This window comes from Entelurus aequoreus, linkage group LG28 (genome assembly GCF_033978785.1).
Source record: "Entelurus aequoreus isolate RoL-2023_Sb linkage group LG28, RoL_Eaeq_v1.1, whole genome shotgun sequence".
NCBI lineage: Eukaryota > Metazoa > Chordata > Actinopteri > Syngnathiformes > Syngnathidae > Entelurus > Entelurus aequoreus.
The window spans coordinates 8,613,441-8,637,530 of record NC_084758.1 but is presented as its reverse complement, the minus strand read 5'-3'; the positions used below and the strand labels follow the sequence as shown (position 1 = coordinate 8,637,530).

The window sequence follows — 24,090 nt, the reverse complement described above, 5'->3', positions numbered from 1 at the left end:
ATTGGTAGTTATTTTGTTATATTCCTATTTTCTTGGTTTATATTTGCTGATGAATGTTTCATGTTGCACCTTTAGGTTCCTAGCTATAAAAAAAATGAACCACTACTACTGCTATTATTTTATAACACTGTTTCTACTACTACTATTACTACTAGAAACACTTGTATTACTACTACTACTAGAACTACTTTTATTGTTACTACTACTACCACCACTATTACTAGTATCACTAATACTACCACTACTACTAAATAATTACTACCACTATTACCATAACTACCACCACCACCACCACTATTACTACCACTATTACCTTAACTACTGCCACTACTACCATTACTAGTACTACTACCACTACTACAATTACTACTACCACCACCACCTCTTTTTTTACTACTACCTATTTTATTACTACTCTTACTGCCACTACTATTACTACTACTACCACCACTATTTCTAACATTACTACTACTACTATTACTACTACAACCATTCATACTACTAATATTACAACTACTACAATTTTACCACTACTACATTACTTGTACTACTACAATTACTACTACTCCCTATTTAATAATAATAATACAATTACTACTGCTCCTATTTCTAACACCACTACTTATACCAATACTACTACTACTACTACCACCACCACCACCACTACTACTAGTACTACTACTATCACTACTACTACTACTACTATTACTACTACTATTATTACTATTACTACTACCACTACTACTAGTATTATTATTATCACTACTACTACTAGTAGGTATATTACCAATACTAATACCACTACTAGTACTACTACTATTAATACTATTACTATTATTACTGCTACTATTACCACTTCTAGTACTACTACTAATACTACTCCCTATTTTATTACTACTACTACTAATAATACTATTACTACTATTTCTAACACCACTACTTATACTACTAATACTACCACCGCTACGACTAGTAGTACTACTATCACTATTACTACTATCACTATTATTACTACTACTACCACTACTAATACTGCTACTACTAGTATTATTATTACTACTACTAATACTACTAGTACTATTACCAATACAATACAATACAAGGTCCGTAGCTTTACGATAATTTTAATACAAAACATCGGGACTTTTACCGCGATTTATCATTGGTAGTTATTTTGTTATATTCCTATTTTCTTGGTTTATATTTGCTGATGAATGTTTCATGTTGCACCTTTAGGTTCCTAGCTATAAAAAAAACATCAATAAAATAGTAAAGCCTATTGTTGTGGTCATCATCCAGGAGTCGCAGGAAGTTGACAAACGACTAATCCGCTCTTAAGCACGGACAACAAAAGGTACACCCCCCACACAGGAAATGGGGGTAGGGGGGGGGGGGCAGAGGGCCCATTTGGTCTTGAGGGTCCACGCTGACAAAGCAAAAATACAACTTTAAAGAAAGTCACTAAGTGTGCTGGTTTACCTCCATATATGCAAAGCTTTTCAAAATAAAAGCCCCCCCCCTTTTTTTTGTTTCAACTTTCTCTCTTTAAATTCCCCCCGGTTTTGTGTTGGTTTTTGCTGGCGGACTTTCAAAGCGATGACCTCATCCCCCCCCCGGGGGCCAGTCGGAGGTGGGGGTCAGTGATAAATTCCGTGACAAAGAGAGGCGGACAAATGGGGCGAGTGAAGGGGGGTGCGGGGCCATAAAAGCCGCACACTGACGCTTGGCGTTTTATTATCTTTGAACAGGTGGCCCCCGCCGGCAGGGGACATCCCGCTCGGGTTGCGCCGGCAGCTGAGCCACTTCCTGTAACAAACATGGCCGCCACAATCAAGACAAACACACCGTTTTTTTTTTCATTCATATATTTTTCTGCATTAAAGTTAACATACTTTTTTTTACTTTTGTGCCGCCCTCGTTCACTAAGTATTCGATAGTTCTTGTTATAATTCAGACATGGAGTAACATTTAAGACTGTCTCTTGCAATAAATATCATAAAATAATAGAGCTTCACATAATAAATATTTTGTACAACAACAACAAAACAAAAAAACAGACATTTGGAGAGAGAAAAATAGCCAGAATTATTCCTCTTATGGGTGTTTTGTTTCAGCTTACAATGTACACAAGGGAAGGTAATATTGCAATAATGCAACGTCAGCTGCTGTTAGCTACATCATGGCCGACAAGATGGTCCTTCACAGGTGAGAGGAGGGGGGGGCGGGGCTTAAGGCAAACACTGGTGTGTAAAACCCGGATCCAGGAGAGAAGACTCGAGTGGTTACTCCTTGGAATGTTCCGTAAACATTCGCCCGTGTCGTCTTTTGCGGCGATCAGGAGGGCTTGCGCGGCGGCGCCCAGCTCTCCAGCTTGCAGTACACGGTGTTGGAGTTCTTGCAGCGGCAGCCGGGGCGCTTGGCGCGGTCGTAGCAGCCCTGGCACGCCCGCAGGCAGCCCTTGACGGGCGGGTAGCACAGCAGGCAGGGGAAGAGCAGCGACATCAGCCCCATGCAGAGGAAGCGCGGGCAGCAGTGCGAGTGCGACGGCGAGCAGGGGTGGTCGGCGCAGGAGTCGCCCTCGTCGTCGTTGGAGCAGTGGTAGAAGGCGCCCTTCACCAGGCACATGCAGGTGCCGTGCTCCAGCGCGCTCTCCGCCGAGCACAGGCACTGGCCGCCGCACGCCAGGCACGCCGGGAGGGCGCGGGGCGCCGTGCACTCGCCGCATTTGCACTTGCCGCAGCGCTCGCAGATGAACTGGTGCCCGGCGGCGGGCGCCCAGGCTCCCTTGGCGGAGTCCGGTTTAAGAGGGGGCGGGGGGAAAAGGGCGCTCGGCTTGGGTTGGGTCCGCACGGGCCGCTCCGAGCCCGGCCTGGCGGGGGGCGAGCGAGCCAGGAGTCCCTGCTCGGAGGAGGCGCTGCCGTTGCTCCCGGAGCTGGCGGCGCTCCCCGTGCTGGTGGAGCGACTCAGCCCCGGCACCCGGGGACCACCGTGGTGGTGATGGTGATGGTGGTGGTGCCCGGACCCCCGGCGCTCATAGTTGTTGTTCACATTGACCAGGATGACCTCGTGAGTCCTCTCCTGCTTCTCCTGGGGCCTGGGCGGCATGCGGGGCGCCGGGGGCCGCCGCGCCGCAGCCGAGGGCCCCTCCGTGTACTCGTTGCTGGAGCGGATGGCCTTGATCTGGTCCAGGGAGAGGATGGCGGCATGCTGGAAGTCCCGCTCGTAATCCGACCTCTGGGAAGGCTGCCGGATCAGCGCTAACGAACCGCCGGGGCCATGTTGACTTTGGAGCTCCATCTGGGGGGATCACCACTTCCGACATTCACCGTGGACTTGGCGTGCATCGGAGAACCTGCCGCAGAAGGACAAGTTAATCCTGCTTTTTGTCCCCGGCAGACATTGAAACAACGTTGAGGACTTAAACATGAACAACATACTTTTTGACGACGTTTAATCAAGATTCGGTTCTAACTAGAGATGTGTTAAAATGTAATATCGGAAATTATCGGTATCGTTTTTTTTATTATCGGTATCGTTTATTTTAAAAAATTAAATCAACATAAAAAACACAAGATACACTTACAATTAGTGCACCAACCCAAAAAACCTCCCTCCCCCCATTTCTTTCTGTTATCAATATTCTGCTTCCTACATTATATATCAATATATATCAATACAGTCTGCAAGGGATACAGTCCGTAAGCACACATGATTGTGTCCACTAATAGTACTAACCTTTAACAGTTCATTTTACTCATTTTCATTCATTACTAGTTTCTATGTAACTGTTTTTATATTGTTGTACTTTATTTTTTATTCAAGAAAATGTTTTTAATTTAGTTATCATATTTTATTATTTTTTTTTAAAAAGTACCTTATCTTCACCATACATGGTTGTCCAAATTAGGCATAATAATGTGTTAATTCCACGACTGCATATATCGGTTGATATCGGTATCGGTCGATATCGGTATCGGTAATTAAAGAGTTGGACAATATCGGAATATCGGATATCGGCAAAAAGCCATTATCGGACATCCCTACTACTAATATACAAATATACAAATTTTATACTTTACTATGTATATTACTTACCTTATAGTACTACTACAATACTACTAATATACAAATATACTACTTTTATACTTTACTATGTATATTACTAATATTATAGTAGTACTACAATACTACTAATATACAAATATACTACTTTTATACTTTACTATGTATATTACTAATATTATAGTAGTACTACAATACTACTAATATATAGATATACAAATTGTATACTTTACTATGTATATTACTTATATTATACTACATCTACAATACTACTAATATACAAATATACTACATTTATACTTTACTATGTATATTACTTATATTATAGTAGTACTACAATACTACTAATATACAAATATACTACTTTTATACTTTACTATGTATATTACTTATATTATAGTAGTACTACAATACTACTAATATACAAATATACTACTTTTATGCTTTACTATGTATATTACTTATATTATAGTAGTACTACAATACTACTAACATACAAATATACACATTTTTTACTTAACTATGTATATTACTTATATTATACTACTAAAAAAATACTACTAATTAGGGATGTCCGATAATATCGGCCAGCCGATATTATCGGCCGATAAATTCGTTAAAATGTAATATCGGAAATTAGCGGTATCGTTTTTTTTATTATCGTATCGTTTTTTTTTTGGTTTTCTTTTTAATTAAATCAACATAAAAACACAAGATACACTTACAATTAGTGCACCAACCCAAAAAACCTCCCTCCCCCCATTTCTTTCTGCTATCAATATTCTGGTTCCTACATTATATATCAATATATATCAATACAGTCTGCAAGGGATACAGTCCGTAAGCACACATGATTGTGCGTGCTGCTGCTCCACTAATAGTACTAACCTTTAACAGTTCATTTTACTCATTTTCATTCATTACTAGTTTCTATGTAACTGTTTTTATATTGTTGTACTTTCTTTTTTATTCAAGAAAATGTTTTTAATTATTTATCTTATTTTACTAATTAAAAAAAAAAAAGTACCTTATCTTCACCATACCTGGTTGTCCAAATTAGGCATAATAATGTGTTAATTCCACGACTGCATATATCGGTTGATATCGGTATCGGTCGATATCGGTATCGGTAATTAAAGAGTCGGACAATATCGGAATATCGGCAAAAAGCCATTATCGGACATCCCTAGTTCTGACGTTGACGTTCTACAACACAAATATAACGTTGAAACAACATACTTTTTACGTTGATTTGAACATTGAATTTTAGTCATTTTCTCAACCAATATTCTATAACACAAATATAACGTTGAAACAACATGCTTTTTGACAACTTTTAATCAATGTTGGGTTCTGACGTTGACCGTTGAATTTTGGTCATTTTCCCAACCAATATTCTACAACACAAATACAACATTGAAACAACATGCTTTTTGACGACGTTTAATCAATGTTTTGTTCTGATGTTAACCATTAAATTCATGTCATTTTCCCAACCAATATTCTACATGTTGAAACAACATACTTTTTGACGACGTTTAATCAATGTTGGGTTCTGACGTTGATTTGAACATTGTATTTTGGTCATTTTCCCAACCAATATTGTACAACCCAAATATAACGTTGAAACAACATACTTTTTGACGACGTTTGATAAATGGCCAGTTCTGTCGTTGACCATTGAACTTTGGTAATTTTCCCAACTAATATTCTACATAACGTTGAAACAACATGCTTTTTGACGACGTTTAATCAATGTTTTGTTCTGACGTTAACCATTAAATTTTGGTCATTTTCCCAACCAATATTCTACAACACAAATATAACGTTGAAACAACATGCTTTTTGACGACGTTTAATCAATGTTTTGTTCTGATGTTAACCATTAAATGTATGTCATTTTCCCAACCAATATTCTACATGTTGAAACAACATACTTTTTGACGACGTTTAATCAATGTTGGGTTCTGACGTTGATTTGAACATTGTATTTTGGTCATTTTCCCAACCAATATTCTACAACCCAAATATAACGTTGAAACAACATACTTTTTGACGACGTTTGATAAATGGCCAGTTCTGTCGTTGACCATTGAACTTTGGTAATTTTCCCAACTAATATTCTACATAACGTTGAAACAACATGCTTTTTGACGACGTTTAATCAATGTTTTGTTCTGACGTTAACCATTAAATTTTGGTCATTTTCCCAACCAATATTCTACAACACAAATATAACGTTGAAATATCATACTTTTTGACGACGTTTGATAAATGGCCGGTTCTGACGTTGACCATTGAACGTTGGTCATTTTCCCAACCAATATTCTACAACATGTTGAAACAACATGCTTTTTGACAACTTTTAATCAATGTTGGGTTCTGACGTTGACTTGACCATTGAATTTTGGTTATTTCCCAACCAATATTCTACAACACAAATATAACGTTGAAACAACATGCTTTTTAACGTTGATTTGAACATTGAATTTTGGTCATTTTCCCAACCAATATTCTACAACACAAATATAACGTTGAAACAACACACTTTTTGACGACGTTTGATAAATGGTCGGTTCTGACGGTGACTATTGAACGTTGGTCATTTTCCCAACCAATATTCTACAACATGTTGAAACTACATGCTTTTTGATGACCTTTAGTCAATGTTGGGTTCTGACGTTGACCGATGGTTTTTGGTCATTTTCCCAACCAAAATTCTACAACACAAATATAACGTTCAAACTACATGCTTTTTGACGACGTTTAATCAATGTTTTGTTCTGACGTTAACCATTGAATTTTGGTCATTTTCCCAACCAATATTCTACAAGATGTTGAAACAACATGCTTTTTGACAACTTTTAATCAATGTTGGGTTCTGACGTTGATTTGACCATTGAATTTAGGTCATTTTCCCAACCAATATTCTACAACACAAATATAACGTTGAAACAACATGCTTTTTGACAACGTTTGATCAATGTTGGGTTCTGACATTAACCATTCAATGTTGGTCATTTTCCCAACCAATATTCTACAAGACGTTGAAACAACATGCTTTTTGACAACGTTTAATCAATGTTGGGTTCTGACGCTGACCAGTAAATTTTGGTCATTTTCCCAACCAATATTCTACAACATGTTGAAACAACATGCTTTTTGGTGATGTTTAACCAATGTCGGGGTCTGATGTAGATTTGACCATTGAATGTTGGTCATTTTCCAACTAATATTCTACAACTCAACTATAACGTTTAAACAACATGCTTTTTGATGACGTTTAATCAATGTTGGGTTCTTACGTTGACCATTGAATTTTAGTCATTAGTCACGTTTATTCAATGTCCGGTTCTAATGTTGATTTGACCATTGAATTTTGTTCATTTTCCCAACCAATATTCTACAACCCAAATACAACGTTGAAACAACATGCTTTTTGCGGACGTTTATTCAATGTCAGGTTGTGACATTAATTTGACCATTCAATTCTGGTAATTTTCCCAACGAATATTCTACTACCCAAATACAACGTTGAAACAACATTCTTTTTGACGACGTTTATTCAATGTCCGGTTCTAATGTTGATTTGACCATTGAATTTTGTTCATTTTCCCAACAAATATTCTACAACCCAAATACAACGTTGAAACAACATGCTTTTTGACGGCGTTTATTCAATGTCAGATCTTGACGTGGATCATTGAATTTTGGTCATTTTCCCAACCAATATTCTACAACCCAAATACAACGTTGAAACAACATGCTTTTTGACGGCGTTTATTCAATGTCAGATCTTGACGTGGATCATTGAATTTTGGTCATTTTCCCAACCAATATTCTACTACCCGAATACAACGTTGAAACAACATTCTTTTTGACGACGTTTATTCAATGTCCGGTTCTAATGTTGATTTGACCATTGAATTTTGTTCATTTTCCCAACCAATATTCTACAACCCAAATACAACGCTAAAACAACATGCTTTTTGACGGCGTTTATTCAATGTCAGATCTTGACGTGGACCATTGAATTTTGGTCATTTTCCCAACCAATATTCTACAACCCAAATACAACGTTGAAACAACGTGCTTTTTGACGGCGTTTATTCAATGTCAGGTTCTAACGTTGATTTGACCATTGAAATTCGGTAATTTTTCCAAACGATATTCTACAACTCAAATTCAACGTTGAAACAACATACCTTTTGACGACGTTTATTCAATGTTTGAACATTGAAATTTGGTCATTTTCCCAACCAATATTCTACAACACAACTACATTGTTGAAACAACATGCTTTTTGACGGCGTTTATTCAATGTCAGATCTTGACGTGGACCATTGAATTTTGGTCATTTTCCCAACCAATATTCTACTACCCAAATACAACGTTGAAACAACATTCTTTTTGACGACGTTTATTCAATGTCAGGTTCTAACGTTGATTTGACCATTGAAATTCGGTAATTTTTCCAAACGATATTCTACAACTCAAATTCAACGTTGAAACAACATACCTTTTGACGACGTTTATTCAATGTTTGAACATTGAAATTTGGTCATTTTCCCAACCAATATTCTACAACACAACTACAACGTTGAAACAACATGCTTTTTGACAACGTTTTTTCAATGTTTGAACATTGAAATTTGGTCATTTTCCCAACCAATATTCTACAACACAACGTTGAAACAACATGCTTTTTGACGGCGTTTAATCAATGTCGGGTTCTAACGTTGATTGGACCATTGAAATTCAGTCATTTTTCCAACCAATATTTTACAACACAAACACAACGTTGAAACAACATGCTTTTTGGCGACGTTTATTCAATGTCAGATGTTGACCATTGAATTTTGGTAATTTTCCTGACCAATATTCTATGACACAAACATAACATGCTTTTTGACGGCGTTTATTCAATGTTGGGTTCTAACGTTGATTTGACCATTGAAATTCGGTCATTTAATCCCCGCTCTACTACACAAACACAACGTTGAAACAACATGCTTTTTGACGACGTTTATTCAATGTTTGCACATTGAAATTTGGTCATTTTCCCAACCAATATTCTACAACACAAAATTAACGTTGAAACGACATGCTTTTTGACAACGTTTAATCAATGTTTGCACATTGAAATTTGGTCATTTTCCCAACCAATATTCTATAACACAAACACAACGTTGAAACAACATGCTTTTTGACGGCGTTTAATCAATGTCGGGTTCTAACGTTGATTTGACATTGAAATTTGGTCATTTTTCCAACGGATATTCTACTACACAAACACAACGTTGAAACAACATGCTTTTTGACGACGTTTATTCAATGTTTGCACATTGAAATTTGGTCATTTTCCCAACCAATATTCTACAACACAAAATTGACGTTGAAACAACATGCTTTTTGACAACGTTTAATCAATGTTTGCACATTGAAATTTGGTCATTTTCCCAACTAATATTCTATAACACAAACATAACATTGAAACAACATTCTTTTTGACGGCGTTTAATCAATGTTGGGTTCTAACGTTGATTTGACATTGAAATTCTGTCATTTTTCCAACGGATATTCTACAACACAAATACAATGTTGAAACAACATACTTTTTGACGGCGTTTAATCAATGTCGGGTTCTAACGTTGATTTGACATTGAAATGTGGTCATTTTCCCAACGGATATTCTACTACACAAACACAACGTTGAAACAACATGCTTTTTGACGACGTTTATTCAATGTTTGCACATTGAAATTTGGTCATTTTCCCAACCAATATTCTACAACACAAAATTAACGTTGAAACAACATGCTTTTTGACAACGTTTAATCAATGTTTGCACATTGAAATGTGGTCATTTTCCCAACTAATATTCTATAACACAAACATAACGTTGAAACAACATGCTTTTTGACGGCGTTTAATCAATGTCGGGTTCTAACGTTGATTTGACATTTAAATTTGGTCATTTTTCCAACGGATATTCTACTACACAAACACTACGTTGAAACAACATGCTTTTTGATGACGTTTATTCAATGTTTGCACATTGAAATTTGGTCATTTTCCCAACCAATATTCTACAACACAAAATTAACGTTGAAACAACATGCTTTTTGACAACGTTTAATCAATGTTTGCACATTGAAATTTGGTCATTTTTCCAACGGATATTCTACTACACAAACACAACGTTGAAACAACATGCTTTTTGACGACGTTTATTCAATGTTTGCACATTGAAATTTGGTCATTTTCCCAACCAATATTCTACAACACAAAATTAACGTTGAAACAACATGCTTTTTGACAACGTTTAATCAATGTTTGCACATTGAAATTTGGTCATTTTTCCAACTAATATTCTATAACACAAACATAACATTGAAACAACATCCTTTTTGACGGCGTTTAATCAATGTTGGGTTCTTACGTTGATTTGACATTGAAATTTGGTCATTTTTCCAACGGATATTCTACTACACAAACACAACGTTGAAACAACATGCTTTTTGACGACGTTTATTCAATGTTTGCACATTGAAATTTGGTCATTTTCCCAACCAATATTCTGCAACACAAAATTAACGTTGAAACAACATGCTTTTTGACAACGTTTAATCAATGTTTGCACATTGAAATGTGGTCATTTTCCCAACTAATATTCTATAACACAAACATAACGTTGAAACAACATGCTTTTTGACGGCGTTTAATCAATGTCGGGTTCTAACGTTGATTTGACATTGAAATTTGGTCATTTTTCCAACGGATATTCTACTACACAAACACTACGTTGAAACAACATGCTTTTTGATGACGTTTATTCAATGTTTGCACATTGAAATTTGGTCATTTTCCCAACCAATATTCTACAACACAAAATTAACGTTGAAACAACATGCTTTTTGACAACGTTTAATCAATGTTTGCACATTGAAATTTGGTCATTTTTCCAACGGATATTCTACTACACAAACACAACGTTGAAACAACATGCTTTTTGACGACGTTTATTCAATGTTTGCACATTGAAATTTGGTCATTTTCCCAACCAATATTCTACAACACAAAATTAACGTTGAAACAACATGCTTTTTGACAACGTTTAATCAATGTTTGCACATTGAAATTTGGTCATTTTTCCAACTAATATTCTATAACACAAACATAACATTGAAACAACATCCTTTTTGACGGCGTTTAATCAATGTTGGGTTCTTACGTTGATTTGACATTGAAATTTGGTCATTTTTCCAACGGATATTCTACTACACAAACACAACGTTGAAACAACATGCTTTTTGACGACGTTTATTCAATGTTTGCACATTGAAATTTGGTCATTTTCCCAACCAATATTCTGCAACACAAAATTAACGTTGAAACAACATGCTTTTTGACAACGTTTAATCAATGTTTGCACATTGAAATTTGGTCATTTTCCCAACTAATATTCTATAACACAAACATAACATTGAAACAACATTCTTTTTGACGGCGTTTAATCAATGTTGGGTTCTAACGTTGATTTGACCATTGAAATTCGGTCATTTTTCCAACGGATATTCTACAACACAAATACAACGTTGAAACAACATGCTTTTTGACGACGTTTATTCAATGTTTGCACATTGAAATTTGGTCATTTTCCCAACCAATATTCTACAACACAAAATTAACGTTGAAACAACATGCTTTTTGACAACGTTTAATCAATGTTTGCACATTGAAATTTGGTCATTTTCCCAACCAATATTCTATAACACAAACATAACGTTGAAACAACATGCTTTTTGACGGCGTTTAATCAATGTCGGGTTCTAACGTTGATTCGACATTGAAATTTGGTAATTTTTCCAACGGATATTCTACTACACAAACACAACGTTGAAACAACATGCTTTTTGACGACGTTTATTCAATGTTTGCACATTGAAATTTGGTCATTTTCCCAACCAATATTCTATAACACAAACATAACGTTGAAACAACAGGCTTTTTGACAACGTTTAATCAATGTTTGCACATTGAAATTTGGTCATTTTCCCAACCAATATTCTATAACACAAACATAACGTTGAAACAACATGCTTTTTGACGGCGTTTAATCAATGTCGGGTTCTAACGTTGATTTGACATTGAAATTCTGTCATTTTTCCAACGGATATTCTACTACACAAACACAACGTTGAAACAACATGCTTTTTGACGACGTTTATTCAATGTTTGCACATTGAAATTTCGTCATTTTCCCAACCAATATTCTACAACACAAAATTAACGTTGAAACAACATGCTTTTTGACAACGTTTAATCAATGTTTGCACATTGAAATTTGGTCATTTTCCCAACCAATATTCTACAACACAAAATTAACGTTGAAACAACGTTCTTTTTGACAACGTTTAATCAATGTTTGCACATTGAAATTTGGTCATTTTCCCAACCAATATTCTATAACACAAACATAACGTTGAAACAACATGCTTTTTGACGGCGTTTAATCAATGTTGGGTTCTAACGTTGATTTGACATTGAAATTCTGTCATTTTTCCAACGGATATTCTACAACACAAATACAATGTTGAAACAACATGCTTTTTGACGGCGTTTAATCAATGTTTGCACATTGAAATATGGTAATTTTCCCGACCAACAACGTGGATCCAGCGTTAGACATCAACGTTGTCTCAGTTTACAAACGCAGCTATTTTGCAACGTTGTTTCAACGTCAGTTTTAGACATATAATCAACGTTGCATCAATGTCTCGTGCCTGCTGGGATCGCGTCTATTTGTGCGTTCTTCCGACTCCTCTTCCCCTCCAACGCGCACGTCAACACTTCCCGTCCTCATTAGCATGTCAATGACTCGTTAACATTTAAATGCGGCCGCCATGAAACCAAGAAATTAGTATTCCGGCCCATAAAAAAACGTTTAATCAATGTTTTGTTCTGATGTTAACCATTAAATTTATGTCATTTTCCCAACCAATATTCTACATGTTGAAACAACATACTTTTTGACGACGTTTAATCAATGTTGGGTTCTGACGTTGATTTGAACATTGAATTTTGGTCATTTTCCCAACCAATATTCTACAACGTTGAAACAACATACTTTTTGACGACGTTTGATAAATGGCCAGTTCTGTCGTTGACCATTGAACTTTGGTAATTTTCCCAACTAATATTCTACATAACGTTGAAACAACATGCTTTTTGACGACGTTTAATCAATGTTTTGTTCTGACGTTAACCATTAAATTTTGGTCATTTTCCCAACCAATATTCTACAACACAAATATAACGTTGAAACAACATGCTTTTTGATAACGTTTGATCAATGTTGGGTTCTGACGTTGACTGTTGAATTGTGGTAATTTTCCCAACCAATATTCTACAACACAAATATAACGTTGAAATATCATAGTTTTTGACGACGTTTGATAAATGGCCGGTTCTGACGTTGACCATTGAACGTTGGTCATTTTCCTAACCAATATTCTACAACATGTTGAAACAACATGCTTTTTGACAACTTTTAATCAATGTTGGGTTCTGACGTTGACTTGACCATTGAATTTTGGTTATTTCCCAACCAATATTCTACAACACAAATATAACGTTGAAACAACATGCTTTTTAACGTTGATTTGAACATTGAATTTTGGTCATTTTCCCAACCAATATTCTACAACACAAATATAACGTTGAAACAACACACTTTTTGACGACGTTTGATAAATGGTCGGTTCTGACGGTGACTATTGAACGTTGGTCATTTTCCCAACCAATATTCTACAACATGTTGAAACAACATGCTTTTTGATGACCTTTAGTCAATGTAGGGTTCTGACGTTGACCGATGAATTTTGGACATATTCCCAACCAAAATTCTACAACACAAATATAACGTTCAAACTACATGCTTTTTGACGACGTTTAATCAATGTTTTGTTCTGACGTTAACCATTGAATTTTGGTCATTTTCCCAACCAATATTCTACAAGATGTTGAAACAACATGCTTTTTGACAACTTTTAATCAATGTTGGGTTCTGACGTTGATTTGACCATGGAATTTTGGTCATTTTCCCAACCAATATTCTACAACACAAATATAACGTTGAAACAACATGCTTTTTGATAACGTTTGATCAATGTTGGGTTCTGACGTTGACTGTTGAATTGTGGTAATTTTCCCAACCAATATTCTACAACACAAATATAACGTTGAAATATCATAGTTTTTGAGGACGTTTGATAAATGGCCGGTTCTGACGTTGACCATTGAACGTTGGTCATTTTCCCAACCAATATTCTACAACATGTTGAAACAACATGCTTTTTGACAACTTTTAATCAATGTTGGGTTCTGACGTTGATTTGACCATTGAATTTTGGTTATTTCCCAACCAATATTCTACAACACAAATATAACGTTGAAACAACATGCATTTTAACGTTGATTTGAACATTGAATTTTGGTCATTTTGCCAACCAATATTCTACAACACAAATATAACGTTGAAACAACATGCATTTTAACGTTGATTTGAACATTGAATTTTGGTTATTTCCCAACCAATATTCTACAACACAAATATAACGTTGAAACAACATGCATTTTAACGTTGATTTGAACATTGAATTTTGGTTATTTCCCAACCAATATTCTACAACACAAATATAACGTTGAAACAACATGCATTTTAACGTTGATTTGAACATTGAATTTTGGTCATTTTCCCAACCAATATTCTACAACACAAATATAACGTTGAAACAACACACTTTTTGACGACGTTTGATAAATGGTCGGTTCTGACGGTGACTATTGAACGTTGGTCATTTTCCCAACCAATATTCTACAACATGTTGAAACAACATGCTTTTTGATGACCTTTAGTCAATGTAGGGTTCTGACGTTGACCGATGAATTTTGGTCATTTTCCCAACCAAAATTCTACAACACAAATATAACGTTCAAACTACATGCTTTTTGACGACGTTTAATCAATGTTTTGTTCTGACGTTAACCATTGAATTTTGGTCATTTTCCCAACCAATATTCTACAAGATGTTGAAACAACATGCTTTTTGACAACTTTTAATCAATGTTGGGTTCTGACGTTGATTTGACCATTGAATTTTGGTTATTTCCCAACCAATATTCTACAACACAAATATAACGTTGAAACAACATGCATTTTAACGTTGATTTGAACATTGAATTTTGGTCATTTTCCCAACCAATATTCTACAACACAAATATAACGTTGAAACAACATGCATTTTAACGTTGATTTGAACATTGAATTTTGGTTATTTCCCAACCAATATTCTACAACACAAATATAACGTTGAAACAACATGCATTTTAACGTTGATTTGAACATTGAATTTTGGTCATTTTCCCAACCAATATTCTACAACACAAATATAACGTTGAAACAACACACTTTTTGACGACGTTTGATAAATGGTCGGTTCTGACGGTGACTATTGAACGTTGGTCATTTTCCCAACCAATATTCTACAACATGTTGAAACAACATGCTTTTTGATGACCTTTAGTCAATGTAGGGTTCTGACGTTGACCGATGAATTTTGGTCATTTTCCCAACCAAAATTCTACAACACAAATATAACGTTCAAACTACATGCTTTTTGACGACGTTTAATCAATGTTTTGTTCTGACGTTAACCATTGAATTTTGGTCATTTTCCCAACCAATATTCTACAAGATGTTGAAACAACATGCTTTTTGACAACTTTTAATCAATGTTGGGTTCTGACGTTGATTTGACCATTGAATTTTGGTTATTTCCCAACCAATATTCTACAACACAAATATAACGTTGAAACAACATGCATTTTAACGTTGATTTGAACATTGAATTTTGGTCATTTTCCCAACCAATATTCTACAACACAAATATAACGTTGAAACAACACACTTTTTGACGACGTTTGATAAATGGCCGGTTCTGACGGTGACTATTGAACGTTGGTCATTTTCCCAACCAATATTCTACAACATGTTGAAACAACATGCTTTTTGATGACCTTTAGTCAATGTAGGGTTCTGACGTTGACCGATGAATTTTGGTCATTTTCCCAACCAAAATTCTACAACACAAATATAACGTTCAAACTACATGCTTTTTGACGACGTTTAATCAATGTTTTGTTCTGACGTTAACCATTGAATTTTGGTCATTTTCCCAACCAATATTCTACAAGATGTTGAAACAACATGCTTTTTGACAACTTTTAATCAATGTTGGGTTCTGACGTTGATTTGACCATTGAATTTTGGTTATTTCCCAACCAATATTCTACAACACAAATATAACGTTGAAACAACATGCATTTTAACGTTGATTTGAACATTGAATTTTGGTCATTTTCCCAACCAATATTCTACAACACAAATATAACGTTGAAACAACATGCATTTTAACGTTGATTTGAACATTGAATTTTGGTTATTTCCCAACCAATATTCTACAACACAAATATAACGTTGAAACAACATGCATTTTAACGTTGATTTGAACATTGAATTTTGGTCATTTTCCCAACCAATATTCTACAACACAAATATAACGTTGAAACAACACACTTTTTGACGACGTTTGATAAATGGTCGGTTCTGACGGTGACTATTGAACGTTGGTCATTTTCCCAACCAATATTCTACAACATGTTGAAACAACATGCTTTTTGATGACCTTTAGTCAATGTAGGGTTCTGACGTTGACCGATGAATTTTGGTCATTTTCCCAACCAAAATTCTACAACACAAATATAACGTTCAAACTACATGCTTTTTGACGACGTTTAATCAATGTTTTGTTCTGACGTTAACCATTGAATTTTGGTCATTTTCCCAACCAATATTCTACAAGATGTTGAAACAACATGCTTTTTGACAACTTTTAATCAATGTTGGGTTCTGACGTTGATTTGACCATTGAATTTTGGTTATTTCCCAACCAATATTCTACAACACAAATATAACGTTGAAACAACATGCATTTTAACGTTGATTTGAACATTGAATTTTGGTCATTTTCCCAACCAATATTCTACAACACAAATATAACGTTGAAACAACACACTTTTTGACGACGTTTGATAAATGGCCGGTTCTGACGGTGACTATTGAACGTTGGTCATTTTCCCAACCAATATTCTACAACATGTTGAAACAACATGCTTTTTGATGACCTTTAGTCAATGTAGGGTTCTGACGTTGACCGATGAATTTTGGTCATTTTCCCAACCAAAATTCTACAACACAAATATAACGTTCAAACTACATGCTTTTTGACGACGTTTAATCAATGTTTTGTTCTGACGTTAACCATTGAATTTTGGTCATTTTCCCAACCAATATTCTACAAGATGTTGAAACAACATGCTTTTTGACAACTTTTAATCAATGTTGGGTTCTGACGTTGATTTGACCATTGAATTTAGGTCATTTTCCCAACCAATATTCTACAACACAAATATAATGTTGAAACAACATGCTTTTTGACAACGTTTGATCAATGTTGGGTTCTGACATTAACCATTGAATGTTGGTCATTTTCCCAACCAATATTCTACAAGATGTTGAAACAACATGCTTTTTGACAATGTTTAATCGATGTTGGGTTCTGACGTTGACGAGTAAATTTTGGTCATTTTCCCAACCAATATTCTACAACATGTTGAAACAACATGCTTTTTGGTGATGTTTAATCAATGTCGGGGTCTGATGTAGATTTGACCATTGAATGTTGGTCATTTTCCAACTAATATTCTACAACTCAACTATAACGTTGAAACAACATGCTTTTTGATGACGTTTAATCAATGTTGGGTTCTTACGTTGACCATTGAATTTTAGTCATTAGTCACGTTTATTCAATGTCCGGTTCTAATGTTGATTTGACCATTGAATTTTGTTCATTTTCCCAACCAATATTCTACAACCCAAATACAACGTTGAAACATCATGCTTTTTGACAACGTTTATTCAATGTCAGGTTGTGACATTAATTTGACCATTGAATTCTGGTAATTTTCCCAACCAATATTCTACTACCCAAATACAACGTTGAAACAACACGCTTTTTGACGACGTTTGATAAATGGTCGGTTCTGACGGTGACTATTGAACGTTGGTCATTTTCCCAACCAATATTCTACAACTACAAATGTTTTTTGTTTTTTTTACAAGAACGAGGAACAAAACAAACTTTAACGCATTTATTTGCTTCTCTTGATTGATTTTAACTTGATGATTTTTTTTTTTTTTTAGAACATATTTTTCTTTTGCAAATTAAAGCGCTGCAAAAAAGTCTGGCACGTAAATAAAAATAAAAAAAAGTTATGAATGAAAACAAGCGCGGTGGGGGAGGGGCACGCAGCACGCATGCACGCGTGGAACTTTATCTCCGAAAGCAACTTTAAAAAGACTTTTTTTTTTTTTTTTTAAAGCGCTTTTAACTGCTTTTTAAATGGCAATGCGAGGAAAATGTTAAATTAGTTGCGTGCAAAGGAGGAGACAAAAAAGTTTTTTTTACCTAAAAGTAGTCCGGAGGCTCCAATCCATCAAAGCAGCCAGTTGCTAAGATCCAAAGTGGGGGAAAATCCTTCCAAGTCGTGCAGTAATCCAAACTTCTTAGTCTCGCACTTTTCTTCTGGCAAAGTTCAGGAGGACGCAAGACAGTAAATCCAAAACACGTCTTCCTTTTCTTTCTTTTCAGCGTGGGAAGGCCGCCGAAGTCCGTCCGGGACGAAGCTTGTACGAGTCCCGGGTGGAGAGGTCCGCCAAGTGCGCGTCGACGGCGAGCAAAGTGCGTGCGGAGCGAGAAGAGGCGAGAATGTGACGGAGGTTCGGCTCCTGCTCGGCGGAATGAATGATGGCTGGGGGGCGGGGCCGCTGTCCCCAGGCCACGCCCCCTCGCGGAGGATACATTACATCCGCTCCCGGCGTCACGGGACGCGCCGTTAAGGTGGAGCGGGGGCGGTGACGTCACAGCTGTTATTTTTAGCCACATTCTGGATGCTTTTTTTTTGTTGTACCAATCAAAAAAGTACGGCGGGTGAAATGGGCCAAAACTAAATACATCCGTTAAAGATATTTAACCGTGTGCATTTTAACGTTATTAATCATTGATTTTGTGTATGCTAGCTGTTTCCCAGTTAGCATGCTAATGTGTGACGCTAGCATGTTAGCATCGATTAGCTTGCAGTCATGCAGTGACCAAATATGTCTGATTAGCACTCCACACAAGTGAATAACATCAACAAAACTCACCTTTGTGCACTCATGCACAACGTTAAAAGTGTGGTGGACAAAATGAGACAGAAAAAGAAGTGGCATAAAACACGTCCTAGAAAGTCGGAGAAAGTTATATATGTAAACAAGACTATACGGTGAGTTCAAGGACCGGCAAAATTAGTAGGACAAAACGGCGCTCGCCAAATACTCGAATCAGTGAAGCATGTTTAATATAAACAGTGTGATTTATAACAATTAGGGAGGTTTGTGTCATGTTTGTCCTCCTACAGAAACCATACTAAAACAAAAAAATAGATTTTTTTCCCCCTCATCTTTTTCCATTCTTCATACATTTTTAAAAAATCTCCAGAGAGCCACTAGGGCGGCGCTAAAGAGCCGCATGCGGCTCTAGAGCCACGGGTTGCCGACCCCCGGCCTAAGTATTCATTAAAAACTTACAGAAGCGATCAAATTTGTTTTTGTTTTTTTTTTTATAAAGGACTGTAACATAGAAATGTTTCTCAACATTATTACGCTGCAGGCAAAAAAGTATGAATTTAGCTAAAGTGCTAGCCTAAAACGTGAGCATGCTAACTGGGAAACAGCTAGCATACACAAAATCCATTATTATCAGGTTAAAATGCACACAATTAGCTAATATGCTAGCGTCACACATTAGCATGCTAACATTAGCATGCTAACTGGGAAACAGCTAGCATACACAAAGTCCATGATTATTAGGTTAATATGCACACAATTAGCTAATATGCTAGCGTCACACATTAGCATGCTAACATTAGCATGCTAACTGGGAAACAGCTAGCATACACAAAGTCCATGATTATTAGGTTAATATGCACACAATTAGCTAATATGCTAGCGTCACACATTAGCATGCTAACTGGGAAACAGCTAGCATACACAAAGTCCATGATTATTGGGTTAAAATGCACACAATTAGCTAATACGCTAGCATCACACATTAACATGCTAACATTAGCATGCTAACTGGGAAACAGCTAGCATACACAAAATCAATGATTAATAACGTTAAAATGCACACAATTAGCTAATATGCTAGCGTCACACATTAGCATGCTAACATTAGCATGCTAACTGGGAAACAGCTAGCATACACAAAATCCGTTATTATTAGGTTAAAATGCACACAATTAGCTAATATGCTAGCGTCACACATTAGCATGCTAACATTAGCATGCTAACTGGGAAACAGCTAGCATACACAAAATCCATGATTATTAGGTTAAAATGCACACAATTAGCTAATATGCTAGCATCACACATTAGCATGCTAACATTAGCATGCTAACTGGGAAACAGCTAGCATACACAAAGTCCATGATTATTAGGTTAATATGCACACAATTAGCTAATATGCTAGCGTCACACATTAGCATACTAACTGGGAAACAGCTAGCATACACAAAGTCCATGATTATTGGGTTAAAATGCACACAATTAGCTAATACGCTAGCATCACACATTAGCATGCTAACATTAGCATGCTAACTGGGAAACAGCTAGCATACACAAAATCAATGATTAATAACGTTAAAATGCACACAATTAGCTAATACGCTAGCATCACACATTAGCATGCTAACATTAGCATGCTAACTGGGAAACAGCTAGCATACACAAAATCCATGATTATCAGGTTAAAATGCACACAATTAGCTAATATGCTAGCATCAAACATTAGCATGCTAACATTAGCATGCTAACTGGGAAACAGCTAGCATACACAAAATCCATGATTATTAGGTTAAAAGGCACACAATTAGCTAATATGCTAGCGTCACACATTAGCATGCTAACATTCAGCTAGCATGCAAGCATTTATGTGATTAATCGCACGAGTTAACTTGTTATTTTTGACAGCCATAGTTTTTAGCTCAGTGGTTCTCAAACTTTTTTTTACCAAGTGCCACCTCCACCTGGCTCTCTAAATACAGTAGCGCAGTAGGCCTTAGTATTCATTAAATACATATAGAACAGATAAAAAAAACTTTTTTTTTTATAGAGGACTGTAACATAGAAATGTTTCTCAACATTATTATGCTGCAGGCAAAAAAGTATGAATTTAGCTAAAGTGCTAGCCTAAAACGTGAGCATGCTAACTGGGAAACAGCTAGCATACACAAAATCCATGATTATTAGGTTAAAATGCATACAATTAGCTAATATGCTAGCGTCACACATTAGCATGCTAACTGGGAAACAGCTACCATACACAAAATCCATGATTATTGGGTTAAAATGCACACAATTAGCTAATATGCTAGCGTCACACATTAGCATGCTAACTGGGAAACAGCTAGCATACACAAAATCCGTGATTATTAGGTTAAAATGCACACAATTAGCTAATATGCTAGCGTCCCACATTAGCATGCTAACTGGGAAACAGCTAGCATACACAAAATCCGTGATTATTAGGTTAAAATGCACACAATTAGCTAATATGCTAGCGTCACACATTAGCATTCTAACATTAAAATGATAACTGGGAAACAGCTAGCATACACAAAATCCATGATTATTAGGTTAAAATGCACACAAATAGCTAATATGCTAGCATCCCGCATTAGCATGCTAACATTAGCATGCTAACTGGGAAACAGAAAATTAGCCGAAATGCTAGCATAGAAAAAATGCGTATGCTAACATTAGCAAGCTAACAGGTGAAGAGCACGCATACTTCTAAGTGGAGCCAAATAATGGAATCCATGATTAGTAAGTTCAACGAGGACAAAATTAACCAAAATGCTAGCATAAAACATTAGTATGCTAACAGGTGAAGAACAAGCATACTTCTAAGATGTTGCCAAGTAATGGAATCCATGATTAGTAAGTTAAGAAGTAAAAATGTAGCTAAAATGCTAACAAAAAACATTAACATGTTAGCATTAACATGCTAAAATTAGCATGCTAACAGGAAACAGCTAGCACACTTCTAAGATGGCGTCAAGTAAAGGAATCCATGATTACTAGGTTAACAAGCACAAAATTAGCCAAAATGCTAGCATAAAACATTAGCATGCTAACATTAGCATGCTAACTGGTGGAAAGCAAGCATACTTTTACGATGGAGCCAAGTAATAGGATCCATGATTATTAAGTAAAACAAGTATGAATTGAGCTTAAATGCTAGCATAAAACCCGAGCATGCTAACATTAGCAGAAGGCCCAAACTATTGACGCGTAGTATTTTCATATCACCACAAGGTGTCAGTAAGAGTCTACAATCAAATGGGCATAACATTGCCGTCCCACAGGGCATTTCCTGTGGGAAGGGATTCGTTACCAGGGAATTCGAATAAAGAACCAACTCTTTTTCTTTACTATAGTGGCCTTGATAACGGGAACCGGTTCTCAAAAAGGGATTCGAGTCCATGGAGTCAGTTCTTTTCTTATCCAACAACCGCGAGAATCGGTTTCGAACATCATCCCTAGCAGCGTAGTAGGCCTAAGTATTCATTAAAAACAAGGAAGTGGTTTTATTTAACAAGTACATTTAACATTTTGGGCCTCTGCAACATTACACACGGTTTGAACAGTAACACTGTGTTTAAATATAGGAAAATAAAACACTACTTTAATCAAGTGATTCTTTGGCATACCGCTAACGTGGTTGTTTGGCTCAGCTAGCTTAGCGTATATTGATGTACACTGGTTTGTTTTTAGCATCTTTAATGTAAAAAAAAGGATTTATTCCAAATGAAATGCTAAATGTTGGTGTCGTTCGAAGCGTTAGCATACTTCAAATATAAAATATTAGCTAACATGTTAGCATTAAAAAGGCAGCATTCTAAAAGGGGGAACAGCTAGCATGCTGCTAAAATGGCGCCAAGTAACATTTGTGATTGTCAGGTGAAAAACGTCCAAAATTAGCTAGCTTAAAATGTTAACATGTTAATATTAGCGTGGTAACAGGGGAACAGCTAACATACTGCTAAAAGGGCGCCAAGTAACATTTGTGATTGTCAGGTGGAAAAACGTCCAAAATTAGCTAGCTTAAAACGTTAGCTAACGTTAACATGCTAACATTAGCATGATAACAGGGGAACAGCTAGCATACTGCTAAAATGGGGCCAAGTAACATTTGTGATTGTCAGGTGAAAAACGTCCAAAATTAGCTAGCTTAAAACATTAGCATTTATAGCATGCTAATGTTAGCATGCTAATGTTAGCATGCTAACATTAGCGTGGTAACAGGGGAACAGCTAGCATACTGCTAAAATGGCGCCAAGTAACATTTGTGATTGTCAGGTGAAAAACGTCCAAAATTAGCTAGCTTAAAACATTAGCATTTATAGCATGCTAATGTTAGCATGCTAATGTTAGCATGCTAACATTAGCGTGATAACAGGGGAACAGCTAGCATACTGCTAAAATGGCGCCAAGTAACATTTGTGATTGTCAGGTGAAAAACGTCCAAAATTAGCTAGCTTAAAACATTAGCATTTATAGCATGCTAATGTTAGCATGCTAACATTAGCGTGGTAACAGGGGAACAGCTAGGATACTGCTAAAATGGCGCCAAGTAACATTTGTGATTGTCAAGTGAAAAACATCCAAAATTAGCTATCTTAAAACGTTAGCATGCTAACGCTAGCATGCTAACATTAGCGTGGTAACAGGGAAACAGCTATTATACTGTTAAAATGGCACCGGCAAGTAACATTTGTGATTGTCAGGTGAAAAACGTC

The 24,090-nt window shown here is 36.2% G+C and overlaps 1 protein-coding gene across 1 annotated transcript; it reads right to left on the bottom strand.

Annotated features, from left to right (window-relative positions):
* Positions 1-1,865: 1,865 nt before the first annotated feature.
* Positions 1,866-19,193, bottom strand: LOC133645201 (protein sprouty homolog 1-like). Its single transcript, XM_062040071.1, has 2 exons — positions 18,657-19,193; positions 1,866-3,352 (listed from the first exon to the last, which is right to left on the bottom strand). Exon 2 carries the CDS (start codon positions 3,295-3,297, stop codon positions 2,335-2,337), a length of 963 nt encoding a protein of 320 aa, XP_061896055.1. The 5' UTR covers positions 3,298-3,352; positions 18,657-19,193; the 3' UTR covers positions 1,866-2,334.
* Positions 19,194-24,090: the final 4,897 nt, after the last annotated feature.